General features: G+C 34.8%; 1 protein-coding gene across 2 annotated transcripts; it reads left to right on the top strand.

Moving 5' to 3' along the window:
• The first annotated feature begins 785 nt into the window (after positions 1 to 785).
• Positions 786 to 12,602, top strand: LOC112755042 (uncharacterized protein At2g33490). Of its 2 annotated transcripts, none has more exons than XM_025802928.3 (11): positions 786 to 1,449; positions 2,113 to 2,185; positions 2,857 to 2,931; positions 3,044 to 3,105; positions 3,207 to 3,275; positions 8,241 to 8,269; positions 8,403 to 8,610; positions 8,729 to 8,950; positions 9,132 to 9,188; positions 9,689 to 10,688; positions 12,260 to 12,602. In XM_025802928.3, the coding sequence occupies exons 1-11, from the start codon at positions 1,336 to 1,338 to the stop codon at positions 12,277 to 12,279; spliced, it is 1,929 nt and encodes a 642-aa protein (XP_025658713.1). In that variant the 5' UTR covers positions 786 to 1,335; the 3' UTR covers positions 12,280 to 12,602. The 2 variants fall into 2 exon arrangements, with proteins under 2 accessions (XP_025658713.1, XP_025658714.1); XM_025802929.3 differs by having other exon boundaries at positions 937 to 1,449; positions 12,269 to 12,602.
• The last annotated feature ends 3,557 nt before the right edge of the window (positions 12,603 to 16,159 follow it).

Here is a 16,159-nt window from a genome sequence, read left to right as displayed (position 1 = left end):
TATATTTGTACAACAAACTTAATATCTAATCAAATATAAAAATATACACGTTAAATTCTTTCAAATTTTAGATAACGAATGTTAAAATTAAGTAAAAAATTAAATTCTTTCATTTGAAAATAATAACTAAAAAACTTATTATTTAATTTTGTTTAAGACTCTGGTCTTCTTAGTCGACGGGAACTTTTGTCCCTTACGAACATTTTATAAAAGTAGTTTAATGTTATAAATTTTGTGTCATAATCTATAATACCAGGATCGACGTAATTTTAAAAAATTTATATTCCCGTAATAGTATTACGGGTAAAAATACTAGTTTTTTTCTAATTTTAGATGTAGCTCATTCATATTTGTTAGCAAAAACTTGTACTATGGTGCATGTACACCTCATTTGAGCTGATGAATGCAATAGGAGCTGAACACAAGTCGTGAGGCTAGAGAGTAGAGAGCAGTGGCATAGCCCACTAGAATAAGACACTTCTTACTATTTTAGTAATAGTTGGTAAATAACTTATTTATTTTATAACAGATTAAATTAAATGATTTTTATATCAATTTAATTTTAATTTTCTACTCATTCAATAATTTAAAAAAAACGTGATTTTATTTTTCTTTTATTAAACTTTTTTTACCATCTCAATACTTGGGGGATGAATTATTGGCTGAATAATGTTAGTTTCCTAGAGAATTGTTGTTTTGTAAATGACAACAAACTCAAAATGTTTTAATTTGTTCTTTAAAAAACATTATAAAATGAAAATAGTGTTAAGCATGTCAATTCCTGACTGCAGTGAGGGTTAGTGGCTTAGTGCCGCCATGCGCCCGTGCCGGAGCAATAGTTGAATACTAGTAAGATGATAGAATCTCACGACAGTGGAAAATTACGAAATCACCCCCACCCACACGTGTTAAGGGGACAAAAGCGTGTGGGATGTTCTGGGCATTTTGGGAGGGTATGACGTTGGGGGGTTGATTCCCCAAACTCCGTATAATTCCGTCATTTTCCCGTTTCCACATTTCGCAATTTCCCATCTCTCTTTCTCTCTCTTCTCTCTCAGTCTCGTGTGATCTGCGTCGAGGTCGTTTTGACCCGCAACCTTCTTCAACGTCGTAGACGCCCCGGAATTCATTTTCGCACTTCCATCTTCCCTGATTCCGATTCGCAATCTCAGATTCTCCCCACACTCGTGATTCGCAACTGAAGAGAAAAACCTAAACGCCTCCGTCGATTCTTCTTCTTCTTTTGTCTTGTCGTTTCTACAATTTATTTTTTGGCGCTGCTGGCGTTGCCGTTTTGCGCGGTGGTGAGCGTCGTTGTGGGTGGGTGGTGGAAAGATGAAGTCCTCACTCAACAAGCTGAGGAAATTGGCACTTAACAAGAGCGTTGGGAAGGACAAGAGGGACTTTCCACCTTCCGTTAAGTTCGATGAGCTTGCTCTCGCTTCCAAGGTACTTCGCCTACTTCTTTCTCTTTCTCTCTTCTTCATGGTTTTTCCTTTTTCTCTGCACCATTCATAATATACTGTGTTTGATTCATACTGCTATGTTTGATTCAGTTTTTTTTTTTTTCGATTTAAGAATTTTGCGGGTTTGAAGTTGTCTTTTTACTTTTTCTATTATTATTATTTTTAATGCACTTATGCGTGTTGCTCTTGTGCTCCTTAAATCACGAGTGGTAAAATAAAAGTACAGATCCTCGTGGACTCTGTTCTGTTCTGTGTTTCTTGAATATTATTATTAATTTATTATGCTTTCGATAAATTCCTTTAAGAAAGTAAATTAGGTTTAGTTGTGGACCTTCTTGGCAGTGATGTTTATGGATTTTGTTTGAGAGAAGGGGGTGGCGGCAGGGGGGAGATTAGTCCATACTCCCGTGCCCTTCTGATGAACTTGATTGTTTTTATGGACTACAATGTGAAAATTTTGCATCTTGATGTGTTTTTTTTTTCTTTTCTTTTATTTTGGGAGGGGGATGGTCAAACTGAAAAGGGTGCTATAGTATAAGTGAAAATTTTTCATCTTGATGGTGAAAACTGAAAAGGGTGCCGTGATTGCTCCCTTGCGATTCTCTTACACTAGTGAAGTTAAGTGTTTGTTTTCCCTGTTTCACAGGAAATGCAAGAGATGAGAGATTGCTATGACAGCCTACTCGCGGCTGCAGCTGCGACAGAAAACAGTGCTTATGGTAAATGTTAATCTTTGGATATGGTTGATTGATCTGCTTGTTTTCTTCATTCTTCACACGTAATGTCTTAGAATTCATGCAGCTACATCTGCATTTATTTTTTCTTTGTTGCTCGTATTGATTCTCTCTCTCTCTCTCTCTCTCTCTCTCTCTCTCTCTCTCTATATATATATATATATATATATATATATATATATATAAGAAAATTGAAGATACAAACCAGTGTGCTTTTCAGGCATTTTTTATTTGTCATACGCCATAGTATTGGCCTGATTGGCCTTCTTCACTGTTGATAATGTCCATTAGTGTAACAGGTTCTTAGGTTTGGATCACTATCTAAAGTGAGGGTAGTTTTAAAGTACGAAATTGATGGACCGATCACCTTTCGATCAATAACTTTCATTGTGTATGGGTTCCACCAAAATGATCCAAAGTTGATTAGCTGCCCTTCATTTCTTACTGAAAAACTACTGTCCTCACTTTTAAGGATCCTTTCCCTTTTTCTTGTTACACTATAAAATCTTTGCTTATCATTGGAAAAACATTTTAAATCTGTTTAGTTTCCCTCTCCTCCTCTCTTCAGAACAGTTGCATTGCCTTGATTATATGTAAGTATTGAAATTATTTATTTATTTATTTTTTTCGGGTTCGTTTTGTGGATCTTGTTTCAGAATTTGCAGAGTCACTACGGGAAATGGGCAATTGTCTTTTGGAGAAAACTTCATTAGATGATTCTGAAGAAAGCGGTGAGTGAGTAAACATGTCATGGCCGTCCTATTCTAAAAAAATGCATAAGGCATTGCTAGTTGATTTAAATCATATATAGTTTTTGCTACATCTGTTATAATATGTATGCAGGTAAAGTTTTGGAGATGCTTGGAAGTGCACAGCTGGACCTTCAAAAACTTCTTGATAGCTATGTGAGCCTTTCTATGGGTGCAATCTTCTGATTTCTTTGGTCTTCTTTAACCATAATGTATGCAAAATGATTATTGTGATTCTCTCTGTTTATGTTCTCCAGCGTGCTCACATAGTACTGACAATAACAAACCCATCAGAGTCTCTTCTTAATGAACTAAGAACTGTTGAGGTATGTTCACATGTTTTTTTTTTTTTTTTTTTTTTTTTGTGCTAACAGTACTTGATTAATGCATAAAATTGTGCTCATGTTTTCACTTGCCTTTTAATTCATTGCCCTTTTGTTTTAGTTATTATTGACATTAGTTAGAAAATATTAATAGAAAATGTGGCTATCTGTACATAACTTAATTCATGCAAATATTTAAAGATAATGCGTGAGTGCTTATACTAAAATAGTCATCACTCAAAGTCTCAAACCAATCACATTCGTGCAAATAGATAAAAAACCAACTATTCTAACTGGTGGTTCGCACTGTTGCTGTTGTCCATTGTTTTTATACAAGAATATGATATGATGGGAAGGAGGCATAACAGCACAACTAACAAAGGCAATGCCTCATCCGTGGTCTACAGTATGGTCGAATGTACAATCTGTTGAGCCTGTTCTAGAGTTAGGTTAGCTGTGGATCTATTAAGACGAAGATATAGAAAAGTGAGAGTCTGCCAACGTAACATGTTTAAGGAAAATGACAGTCTATGATTAGTGGGGTGCAAAACTGTGATGGTTCTTTGACAACTTTTCAAGTAGTATAAAAATAAAGTATTTATACATATAATTATATATTTATATTTATATTCACAATCACATTTAAATACAACCAGTAACATATATATTTATTTTCAATGTTGTTCAATCACAGTTCAATTACAATTGGATGGTCAAACCTTGAATTAGTTAGTCTCTCAACTATTCTACCGAGAGTTTGGTTATAAATACCTTGAAATGCCAATCAATTTAGAAGCATGTATCTGTATATCTTATTAGTTAGAATAATTTGCAATTTCTTTATTGTAAATTGTATTGTAGTTGAGACTTCATTAACTTGTTAAACACGAATACATTTGAAAACAGTAGAAACAGTGTTGTGGGAGTGTCAATGCAGAACTATGTCAATAACCAATGTAGAAATCTTAAATTCTTATTACATGAATCAGAGATGGTCTAGTGTTAATGCTAGATCATTGTCTGATTGCAGTGTGCTATATGCTTTGTTGCATTAATGAAGTATGAAGAATGTCGGTAAAATAGTTAGGTCACAAGTGTAAGATACTTTTTGGTACATGGAATGTAGTTTTGGGTCACAAGAGGAAGATATTTTGGTAAATGGAGTGTAGTTAATAGGTTAACGCCATGATTACGAGTAGTTATATGTGCCCAAAAGATGCGGAGTTTAAGCTTGTGGGGTTTAAGCTTTGGTACTATGTTAGCTCTTAATCTGGAAATGGAGTTAGCACTATTATGGATAAGTTGTGGAAGGATGATATCATTGCTATTAGACATTATGAGATTGGATCAGAGCTTAAAAGTTTGTAATGGAACCATGCGATTGAAGTTGGGCGCATGAAGTGAAGTGATGTACCACTTCTAGCAGTGTAGTCAAAGAAACAAAAGGCGTGCTTAAGTAAACAATATGCGGCGAGAAAAGCCTTTGTCTGCCTTTCACAAGTTGAGGTGCACAGAATTCACTCAAATGCTTGTTTTGCACTTGAATGGCTTCTTTGATAATCATAAAAGCACCAAGGCAAGCTATTTTGATATTACTGGTTTTGCTTTTTTTCTCTATTTAAAAAATACTAATACACCAAAATATACTAGTCAGTCCAATAAATATTAGGTGTAGCATCTAGGAATGTAGAAGTCCAAAGTCATGTCAATATTCAATAAGCACTCAACACTCTTGACCAACCCTTGTGCTTGAAGTAAAAAAGAGAATCCATAACCGCTTGAATTTTTTTTAAGCTTTTCATGAGTACTCTGGTTATGAACCTATTATTATGCTTTATCAAGGATTTTAGTGTATAATTGTTCCTATAAAGTGTTTTGTTTATTTTGCCTTTGACTACCTCGATTTCTAGTGTTTCAAATGCATAGGCCACCCAATTCTCTGATAACTCATGTGCATGATGTGTGGGTTGGATGCAGAATCAAGGGCTCATTTTTTTTTAACTTTCCCTAACAAGATCTTTGTAGAGTTGGCCTTTTGGTATCTTTCCCCTATGAATTTGGTTAGGAAAGAATTCTATGATCCCCCCCCCCCCCCAAGAAAAAAAGAAATGATTCCTTATTTATTGATTTCATTTGGGATAGGATTATTTCTTTTGTCCTCCCTTTTGTGCTTAGTATATGGTTTGTTTAGTGGGGTTTCTTTAACCCAGCATTCAAATGTATTGGCATGTTTTCAATGTGCTATCTGTACCTTTTATTATGCAACATGGATTGTCCTCTTCTTGGTATATTTCCTTCTATTCTAACAAAACTTAGTATAAAAAATATTTTTTGTCCCTAACATTTGTTAAAAGTTTCGAAACGAGATAATACTCAATTTGGTCCCTGAATTTACACGCGAGTCTCAATTTAGTCCCTGAGATTTTAATTGCCTCTATTTAGTCCCCAAAGTTTATAAACGTGCCTTATATTAGTCCCTGAGACGATTTTTAGTATAAAAACGTTAATGGAGCGCTGTTATAGACTATTAGATGTCACTTTAAAACTTGTAAAATGATGCAGTTTTGGTTTTGGCATTTAAATAGTTCAAAAACGCTATCGTATCACTTATTTTGTTAGGTAAAATTTTAATAAACACCTTTTACGATGTTGTTTTTGGGTTATTTGAGTGCCAAAACTAAAACGACGTCATTTTACAAAGTTTAGTGTGCCATTCGGCTGTTCACGACAGTGTTCCATTAACATTTATACGTTGAAAATTGTTTCAAGGACTAACATGAGTTATATTCACAAAGTTTGGGGACTAAATAAAGGCAATTGAAACTTTAGGGACTAAATTGAGGTTTGCATGCAAGTTCAGGGACCAAATTGAGTATTATCTCGTTTTGAAACTATTCTTATTGTTTAATTTTTTATTCAGTTTTGACCTTGATGTATGAAATAAATTTCGATTCTACCCCTATTGTTAATAAAGTATACTTTTTGTCCTTGATGTTTTCAAAAAGTTTTAAAATTACGCCGGTTTGATTTGGACCAATTTTATCCCTAATGCTTTTAATAAGTTTTAATTCTACTCCTGTCATTTAAATCCGCTAAAAATTTAATAGATCAATTATCAATATTTTTTTTCCAAATTTATCCTTCTCTTAATCTTCCACTCCTCCCTCAGTAAAAGCAACACCACCACCCCCACCAATAATAAGGTTACTGCCACCACCATTGCCTCTGCCGGCACAGCTGCAGCCACCAGTGCCTCTGCCAGCACTGCACCATTGTTCCCAGCTTCATAATCACTACTGCCACCAGCAGTATCCCCCCTTTTCAACTATCACCAGCATCAACGTATCAACACAATCATCATAACCAAGAACAAAAAAGAAAAGAAAAAGAAGGAAAAAGCAACCACAACAAGAAGCAGTAGCAGCCCCTCCTGGAAAAACGAAACCAAAAAATTGCCAACCACAACAACATCCCCCCCCTCCTGAAATGAAACCTACACCAACCACAGCAGCAGTAAACTTAGGTTTAGGAGTGAAAATCAAATCGAATTACAAGTGTTGAAACAGGGGGTGTTTGTTTGCACCGACTACTGCGCCTTGACATCTTCGTCATTGCTAGCGAGCTTCCACCACAACATGTATTCTCCTCGACATTTTTGTCTGCCTCTTGTTCTTTTTTCTCGCCGTCTTTTCTGCTCTCCTAGGCCCTAGTATTTTAGGACACGAGTTTAGATCTGCTTCTGATATGCTATTGCCGTCGTGAGTTCTCGTGAGATTCAATAAGAAAGGGAGAATAGGTGGTGATAATGGTAGTGGTGGTGTGAAGATAATGGCAGTGGTGGTATTTTATTTTATTTTTGGTTGATTATGTTGATGGTGGTGATATTTATAAAGAGTGGATGTTGATGGTTGCAGTGGTGGTTATGGAGGATGGCAAAGACAACGGCAGTGTCAGTAGTGGTAATGGGGGTGGCAGCCTTATTATTGGTGATGTTTTTATTAAGGGTTTTTCGGTATTTCTGGGGGCTGGGGGGTGGGGAGGTGGGAGAGGAAGAAGATGAAGGAAGGGAGGGGCAAAATTGACAAGAAAATAGACTTTTAACAGATCTTTGGATGGCAAGAGTAGAAATTAGAATTGAAACTTATTGGAAACGTCAAGGGTAAAATGGATACAAATTAAACATTAGGGATATTTTTGAAATGTTTCAAAAACATTAGGGACAAAAGATATATTTTACCATAATTTTTTTATTAGCAACAATTAGTCAATTTTTTTTCTTCCAAATTTACTCTAAACCACATCATCATTGTTAATAGCATCATAATCTATAGGACCCTTATCTCTTCAACCCCATCCACCACTCCCCAGCCCTTCCTTATCATCACCATGCGGCCACCACAACGGCACTACCACCCCCACCACGGCCAATGCCACACACTGCTGCCAGTTGCCACGACCACTTTTTTCCCTCTCCTCCTACCACTCTACCGCCACTAAAACACCCACCATTGCTATCACCTCCACGACCATTGTTACCTTCACCACCATGCCTGAGCCTAGATCCAAAATAATCCACTCCACGACTTGCGGTCTACTGCAAGAAACCAATTCTCTCTCCTTTTGGATGGAAATACGTGTTGATGGAGCGAGGAGAACACCACCTGGAATGAGCAATTTAATCCACAATTACAAATGTTTGCCAGACATGACATTTTAATAAATGATAAGAGTTTAAAATGCATCAATCAAGCTGCCTTCTAAATTCTCTGAAATTTGATAATACTTCATCTAAATGTCAATGTAAGGGTATATAATTGTCCAGTGTTCCATTGCAGTAACTATTACTTTGAAAATCAGGAAGTACATTGCAGAAACTATTTCCTTCAAAATGTGTTTAGTTTGCTTGGGTATTTTTAGTCTAAAATTGTCTAGGCACTCCATCTCAATGTTTTTTCATTCCTGATGCAGGACATGAAGCGACAATGTGATGAAAAAAGGTTTGTACTTTTTACTCTCTATTGCTGTTTCTCTTAATATTGGGTAATGTTTTCTGAATCTGGTATTTCTTTTTCTTTTTCTTTTTTTTTTTGATTTCTTTTCTTTTCTCTTCTCTCTTTCCTCTTTTTTCAGAGAAGTTTATGAATACATGATCACCCAACAGAAAGAAAAAGGAAGGTCAAAAAGCAGTAAAGGCGAAAGTATTACTCCACAGCAGCTGCAAGAAGCTCATGATGAGTTTGAAGAAGAAGCAACGCTTTGTGCTTTTCGGTTAAAATCCTTGAAACAAGGGCAGTTACGCAGTCTGCTAACACAAGCAGCCCGTCACCATGCTGCCCAGGTTGTCATTAGACTTGTATCCTTCATATCCAAATCTTTTACACTCTTTTCTTTTCTCTTTTTTTTTTATATTAAATTTTTTCCCTGACTAATCTTGATGTACCTTTTTTGCAATATAGTTAAATTTCTTCCGGAGAGGACTTAAATCTCTAGAGGACATTGAACCACAGGTTAGGATGATCGCTGAGCAACAACATATTGATTATGAATTCAGTGGCCTTGAAGATGTCGTTGAAGGTGTTTCTGATGATGAATACAAGGAAGCCATTGAAGGAGAATTAAGTTTTGACTATAGAACAAACAGGCAGGGTCCTGATATTGATTCCACATCAAACTCAGAGGTAGAAACTTCACATGGTTTGAGACTTATGTGCAATGAAGTGTGTTCATGGCTATAGGTTATGTTCATATTTTGTGTTATTCTACTTATTTGCAACTTTGCATCTGTGGAAACCCTATTATTTTTCAGGATATGAATCATGATTCTTCAATTATAGTAACTAATAATATTTGTATTGCCAGTTGGAGGAATCAGATCTCTCGTTTGTTCGAGGTTCAACCGCAGAAAATGCAGAGATGGTATTTGTTTCCCCTTTTAATTTCTGTAATGTGAAACTCGTATTTAGTCTTATATTAGTTGCACAGGAAAAATCTAACCTGATAAGCCCTGAATTTCTTCTATGGGTGAAAAACACGCCAGAGTTAATGATATTTCTAACAATTATGCTATATGTACACAAAAAGTCAGCCACCCAATCAGCCACCCGTATAGAATACATATTGAAAATGAGTTAAACAACAGTTACAATCATACACAAATACATGGTGGCTGATTTAGTGCTGATTTTTAGTATGCATATAGTATTTTTGTATTTCTAAATATCTGTTTAAAATTGCATTATTGTTTTTTAAGAGAAACAAAAAATCTTCTGATAACTATCAGTTGAGTTGAACTTTATTGGTAGGGTCTAGCATGGTAACAATGACTATCTGCCTTGTTGATAAAGTTGGTCATCAGTTTACTAAGATTCTTTTATATGACCTGGTCATACTCTAATACATTAGTTTATCTTCTTCAGATATGTTTAGAGAAGACCCAAGGAGACTTTAAAGTCCCTGGCAGAGATCCAAGGGTCAGCAGCTATTCAGCTCCAATACTTGCAGAAAAGAAAGTTAAATTTGACCCGGCTGAAAAAGTAAGACAAATGCTAGCATCACCTACCACCAAGTCCAGTGCTTATGTACTTCCTACCCCTCTCAACATTAAAGAATCAAAAGGTAGCTCTGTCCCTCGCCCAAGTGCAAGCGGGCTTCCTCATAATTTGTGGCATTCTTCCCCGTTGGATGAAAAGAAAAATGAGAAAGATTTTGTTGATGGCAAATTGTCAGAACCAACTATCCCTAGACCACACACTGTTCTTAAAGAAAGCAACAGTGATACTACATCGACCCAATTACCCCGCCCTTTATCAGATGGACTATCTCCCCCACAAGTTGATATTTTCAGTGCTTCTGATGCAGGTAAGAAAACCAAAAGACTAGCGTTTTCAGGTCCATTGACAAATAAACCATCATCAGGGAAACCTGTTTTATCTGCCATTTCTACAGGGTCAACTGAACCACCTCCAATTTCTGTGGTTTTAACTCGTTTACCAGTGCCTCAGCCTTCTTCCCCAAAAGTATCTCCTAGTGCTTCACCTCCTCTTGTTTCTTCCCCTAGGATAAGTGAGCTTCACGAGCTCCCTAGACCCCCTGGTAATCCATCCACTAAGCAAGTGAAATCTTCTAGAACAGGTCACTCTGCACCATTAGTATTCAGAAATCCAGAGCATCCTGTGATCAATAGACTTCCTACAGCTGTATCAAGTGCAGCTTCTCCACTTCCAACACCCCCTATAATTGTCTCCCGAAGCTTTTCTATACCTTCTAGTAGTCAAAGGGCTATGGCATTAAATGTTAGCAAGTTTTTGGATAATCCCCAAGTTTCAGAGCAGGCTGCAGAATCTGCATCTCCGCTAACACCTGCAAGCCAGAGAGCAAGAATATCTGACCTGGCTACTCACTCTAGTGAAATCCAAGGTAAGATTCTTTTTATTGTTATTAGTATTATAACTTTATTCATAGGGCTAAAATGGTCTGTTATCATCAATGAGTAATATGGTCAGTACATGTTAGGCTCAAACTTTGGACGGATAGGATATCCTGCTGCAGCTCAAACATGAAACTTCTTCTGGCAACAGTTCAAAATATATTTCTGTGATAATAAATTCCATTTTTAAAATTTTGGTTGGGCAAATTGTAGAATGTGTGGTCAGCTCATGCTTAGTTCTTACTACCAGTTATAGCAGGATTTATTCCTTTTCATGTGTTTGATCGAAAATTGCTAAACCATTTAATATGTACTCCATAATGAGTACTTGAGAAAATATTAGCAGAACTAGTTAATAAACAAATCAGCCCAGCAATTTGGATTAACCTCATTATTTGGGTTGCAATTGTATCTGCAAGCTGTAAGGTTTCACTGCAATGACCATTTGCTTAAGAATCAATATTCAATCCTGATTCCACCATGCTAATGGGGGTTCAATTATGTCTTTTGTTTCTTTTATTTTATATCTTATATTCCATTTATTATTTTGTTCTTACTCATTTATGAATCTTGTGAATCACTAACTCATCTGAATATGAAGTAAACATTTTAGGAAGTGGATTGTCGATAGTGTCATACCTACCCAATATAATATCTCTTATAACCTTACAGAGTTGTTACCAAGAGATGCACAAAAACTGGTCTTTAACGGCTAATATATTTCACTGTCACCCCTCTACTTGCAGTTAGATGAATCTGTTAATAGAGCGCCTAAGAAGTAGTGGAATCCTTTATGTAACAGCCAAGCCTTACTCTTGGATTGACTAGTATTACAAGTACCATATCTCTTTAGGATATGGTCTTGAAGTCTCTAAAGAGTTTATAACTATGAGACATCTCTCACCTCTTGAGCTAGCTTTTGAGGTGAGTTAGGCCTACTCAATTTTAATATGGTATTAGAGCCTATCCGATTTAATCTAGTTGGGCTACCCGCAAATATTCATTCTTGCAATCAAACTTCATACTCCAGATGTGCATTCTTGGGCCAGCTCTTATTCATGTCATGGAAGTTGCTTATTAAGGAGGAATGGGGTCAGCTATGTAAAATTGTACTAACAAACGGATAGCATAGGCAAGGTTCAGGAATATATTCTATTTTAAACAATAAAAAAAATCATGCATAGGAGCAAAGATCCATGTGTAGCCTCTTATGATTGTGTGTGTGCATGCACGTGTTTAATTTAATTTTATTTATTTTATTCTTTTCTTCCTTATATCGACCATGCAAACCCTTGCATTGTCACGGTGATGCATCTTTGACTGTGCCCTCATTCAAAGCACCGATTATTAACTTTTATGAATTAAGCTGTAACCATTGCCCGTTTTTCAAATAGATAATGTTCTACGTCATCATTCCTTCACTTCATAACTGCATGGTTTGTGTTGTCAATCATGATGATCAAGCAGAATTTGCATTTTGCATCAACTTCCCTTGCTTTTGATGTAGTTTGCCTTGTTATCTTATTCTTGAGGGAAAGAATGTGAGTGCGAGTTTTTTCAGTTGATGCAGGTGGGAGCTAAATTTAATGCACATTCGTCCGGGCTTTCCGAGTTCTTAGGGACAAAAGTGTTTTAATTCTTATATTGCTTGTGGAATCCATATCACTAGCATTGCAGAGTTCTAGGGTTTTTCCCGGCAGAAATTTCAGGCAAGAATATGTAAATATGCCGTTTTATGTATTGTTTAGCTTCTCATCTCAATTTGTATCTATGTTTTTATTTTTATATAACCAACGATGATGGGAACTAAACTCTACATCATTGTGTCACATTATGTCGTGTATAGATTCAGACGAAAAATTTTGTTCACTTCTCGGAGTAAAATTCAACTTGGACCTCTTCAACTTGTGGACGATTAAAGTTGTCTAGAAACAGATTCAGATGCTCACCCCCATATATGAATTTAGATATCTTAAAGTGGAAAAATTTGTAAACTGGAAAAATTTGTAAAGTGATGAATTGTAGGACTAGATATCATTTGGCCAATAACTTCCACTATAAGTTTGCTTTCACAAAATTATTCAAAGGTGATTACTCGCCTTATTTTATCAGGGTTCTTTCATTTCAAAATATCCAAACTCATCTTCAGTTTTGGTTTCCTAGCTGTTAAATTTACGAATAATTTTTTAATCGGTGGAATATGGCACTTTACCTTATTTTTTAACCCAACTAATCTGCCTATATTAGTAGAAAATGAAAACAAGAAATCTAAAAAATTATTACAATCATTGTTTATCAATAAAGTAAACGCCTCAATAAGAGTATCATTGCTTATAAGAAAAATATACCGAGATAAAGTGACCGTTTTTCTCAAATTGATTGTCTTTGGAGGCACATACAAGTAATAGTCTACGGACTCTAGCCAGTAGCCACGGCTCATCCTTAAACGCTCCTTGCTAACTATGGAGTACTGCACATCTTATGAATTCGTAAATCTGAACTCTTCATTTATTATATTTTATTTGAATGGTCTGGATTTAAAAAGGTAACCTGTTAATCAGGTTAATCATTTTTGATAAGTTTTAGATTTTTTTTGTAAGTCTCAGGTATTGGGCTGAAGTTCAAAATAAAAAAATAGTATATAAATATTAAAAACAACATGTCTGTAAAAAAAATTTATTAGACTTTAGAATTAAAATAAATAATACATAAAAAATAAGTTAAAAATTCATGTACTAAATCTAGAAAAAAAAATATATTAGAATTTAAAAAAAAATAATATTAAATATATATTATGTATATAATATTAAAATTTAAATAAATTTTGTTTTGTGTGAAATAAAATTATAATATTAAATATAAACACAATGCTAAAAAATTTTGTGTTATATATATATATATATATAAACACAATGATAAAAAATTTTGTGTTATATATATATAATTTTATTTTGTGAAAAACAAAATTAAAACATTAAATATGAACAGAATGATAAAAGATTTTGTATTATACTAATTTAATTAAAAATATATATATACAACGTAAAAAACAAACAAACATATAATAATTTTATTTTGTGCGAAATAAAAATTCATATAAGTTTTTATTACCAATTTTTTTATTGAAATATGTCATTTTACTATATTTATAATATATTATTTGGGATAATTATATTATTTTAGTTGATATATATTATTTAAAAAAATATTTAAAATTTATTATTTTATATTAAGAATATTATTAAAAATATATTATTAGTTTTTCTTAAAATAATATTTTTTTTTCTTTGGTTCAAATACTATGATAATAAATTTTTTTTACGTAACTGCGTCTACTCAATAAATATTATATTCATTTATTTCTATATTGTATGTAAAATAAATAATTAATATTTAAAAAAGTTAATAAAAAAAAGTATTCTTTTTTTTACCAACTCTTAGGTGAATATAGAGACTATGTCATTTGAACTATAACTTGTTGGCAAAGAAAGAAATACTCTTAATTATATATTAAATAAAATAATTATTTATTAGGCTCATTCTTATACAAATAAAAATTTTTCTTAGTTTTATATATGTAATATTTTATACCAATTAGTTTCAAAATTTAATTATTTTTTGAATAAATTAATAAAAATAATACAAATAATTGTTTAAATATAATTGTATTTTAATTTTTCATTTTATTACGTACACGTTGAGGATAATTTGAAATAAAAGATAATGGACTTGTTGTAACTGTCATGTATTTTGTGCTTTGATTGCGTTGTCATCTGAGAATTATGGTGCCTTCATGGAGACCGGTTCTTCTACAGAATCAGTTTTACGTTTGGAGTTAGCCAACCAACAGCGGCGACAGACAGCGTCTTCCTTTTCTATGGCAGCAATTTTTTGGGTTTTGAAGGTCCATTTATGGTAGATGTGGAATGGGGTGGATTCAAGAGCGTCAAAATATGTGGCTAGACAGAACAATAGTGGAAGCACCTGCTAGCAAACAAAACCGTGAAAATGCTTGAAGACATCACATCAACAATAATAGAATAACGGAGGAAATCGATCAAATTTTTCTGAGTACTCTTCTGGTGTAAAGATAGTCCTGTGTTAAACGAGCGAATTAGTTTTTTTTGTTAGTGCCGGTTTGTTTGTTCAGTCCATGACAAAAAAAAAATAATAAATAAATTTAATTTACCTAATTACTTTTGATAGCAGGTTAACTTTTAAAGAGTGCTGCACTCCCTACTTTGCCCAGAGTGCACTAGCTTTCGCCAGTAGCCACTACTGACTTGAAAGATTCGAGTCTTTCTTAACAATGGATCTAAATTTTGTTTCCCAATAAAATCGCATCCGACCTCCTAACAAGAGAGTATTCAATTTCAGTTTTAGCACACATTTAAAGCTGGGTTTCCGGAAATGAAACTAATAATTAAGAATAAAGTATGTTTTTGTTCTCGATTTTTTTTATTTTTAAAATTATTCTTAACGTCTAATTTGATTTAATTTTATCTTTAACATTTAAAATAGTTTTAATTTTACATCCAGTCAACAGATAGTCAATTTTTTTTTCAATTTAACGCCCAATAAAAAAATCCTAATCCCAAATGTCCCATCATCTTCGTCATTTTAACCCTCACTCCCACGCCAATGAGTCTTAACTCACATAACATATCTCCCCCTTCCCACCTTAAAGGTCTCGGGTTCAACTCCTACCTACTGCAACCGAAGAGAAAAATTGGTAAGTGTGTGAGGAGTCTGTGGGTGTAACCGAAGAGAAAAATTGGTAAGTGTGTGAGGACTACCGACTGCAACTGAAGAGAAAAATTGGTAAAAGTGTGTGAGGAGTCTGTGGGTGTGTGTTGTACTAAGATTGAAGGTTGTCTAATCCATCTGAAGTACCTAGGACGGGGGTTGTCCAATCCACCTGACCCAAAAAAAAAAAAAATACCCTCACTCCAACTGTCTTACTGTCACTCTTATCACTACTGCCTCCCCTCCTGCAGATTCCACCCCACCTAACTCCTTTTGTTCTTTGGTTTGCCTCCGCCTCTAGTCACCTTCCACCTCCGCCTGGCGTTCGCCTTCCCCTCCGCCTATGCCTTTGGTTGGCGCTCCCCTCCTCCTCAAGTTCGCCCTCATCGACCCTTCCCATTCCGCTTTTGGTTGTGCCTCATCTCTCTCTTCTGCTCGCTATTTCTCTTGTCAGGCTAGTTTATTTTTTGAAAATAAAAAATAGTTGTTCTTGTGTGGAAAAGTGGAGATTTGGGTGGGGTGTGATGGGATGAGTCCAATGGAGACTTGATAGTTGCTGTTGTGATGAAGTTGAGTTTGGTAGTGAGTGGAAAATGGTGTCGTGATTAAAGTGGTGAGTTGAAGGAGGCTGCAGTGAAAATGATGAGATGAGGGGATAAAGGAGAGTGCGTGTGGTAATGGTGGGTGGGATGATGGTGGTGGTAGTGGTAGTGGT

The sequence above is a fragment of the Arachis hypogaea genome, chromosome 16, assembly GCF_003086295.3.
Source record: "Arachis hypogaea cultivar Tifrunner chromosome 16, arahy.Tifrunner.gnm2.J5K5, whole genome shotgun sequence".
Lineage (NCBI taxonomy): Eukaryota > Viridiplantae > Streptophyta > Magnoliopsida > Fabales > Fabaceae > Arachis > Arachis hypogaea.
Note: the sequence above shows the minus strand (reverse complement) of the source record. Positions and strands in the feature narration are given on the sequence as shown.

Excerpts from the sequence above, each read along its gene's own strand:
- LOC112755042 (XM_025802928.3), top strand. The coding sequence starts at position 1,336 with ATGAAGTCCTCACTCAACAAGCTGAGGAAATTGGCACTTAACAAGAGC. Across the intron at positions 8,951-9,131 it reads ATTCCACATCAAACTCAGAG|TTGGAGGAATCAGATCTCTC; the intron begins GTAGAAACTTCA and ends TTGTATTGCCAG. Across the intron at positions 10,689-12,259 it reads TCACTCTAGTGAAATCCAAG|TTGATGCAGGTGGGAGCTAA; the intron begins GTAAGATTCTTT and ends GAGTTTTTTCAG.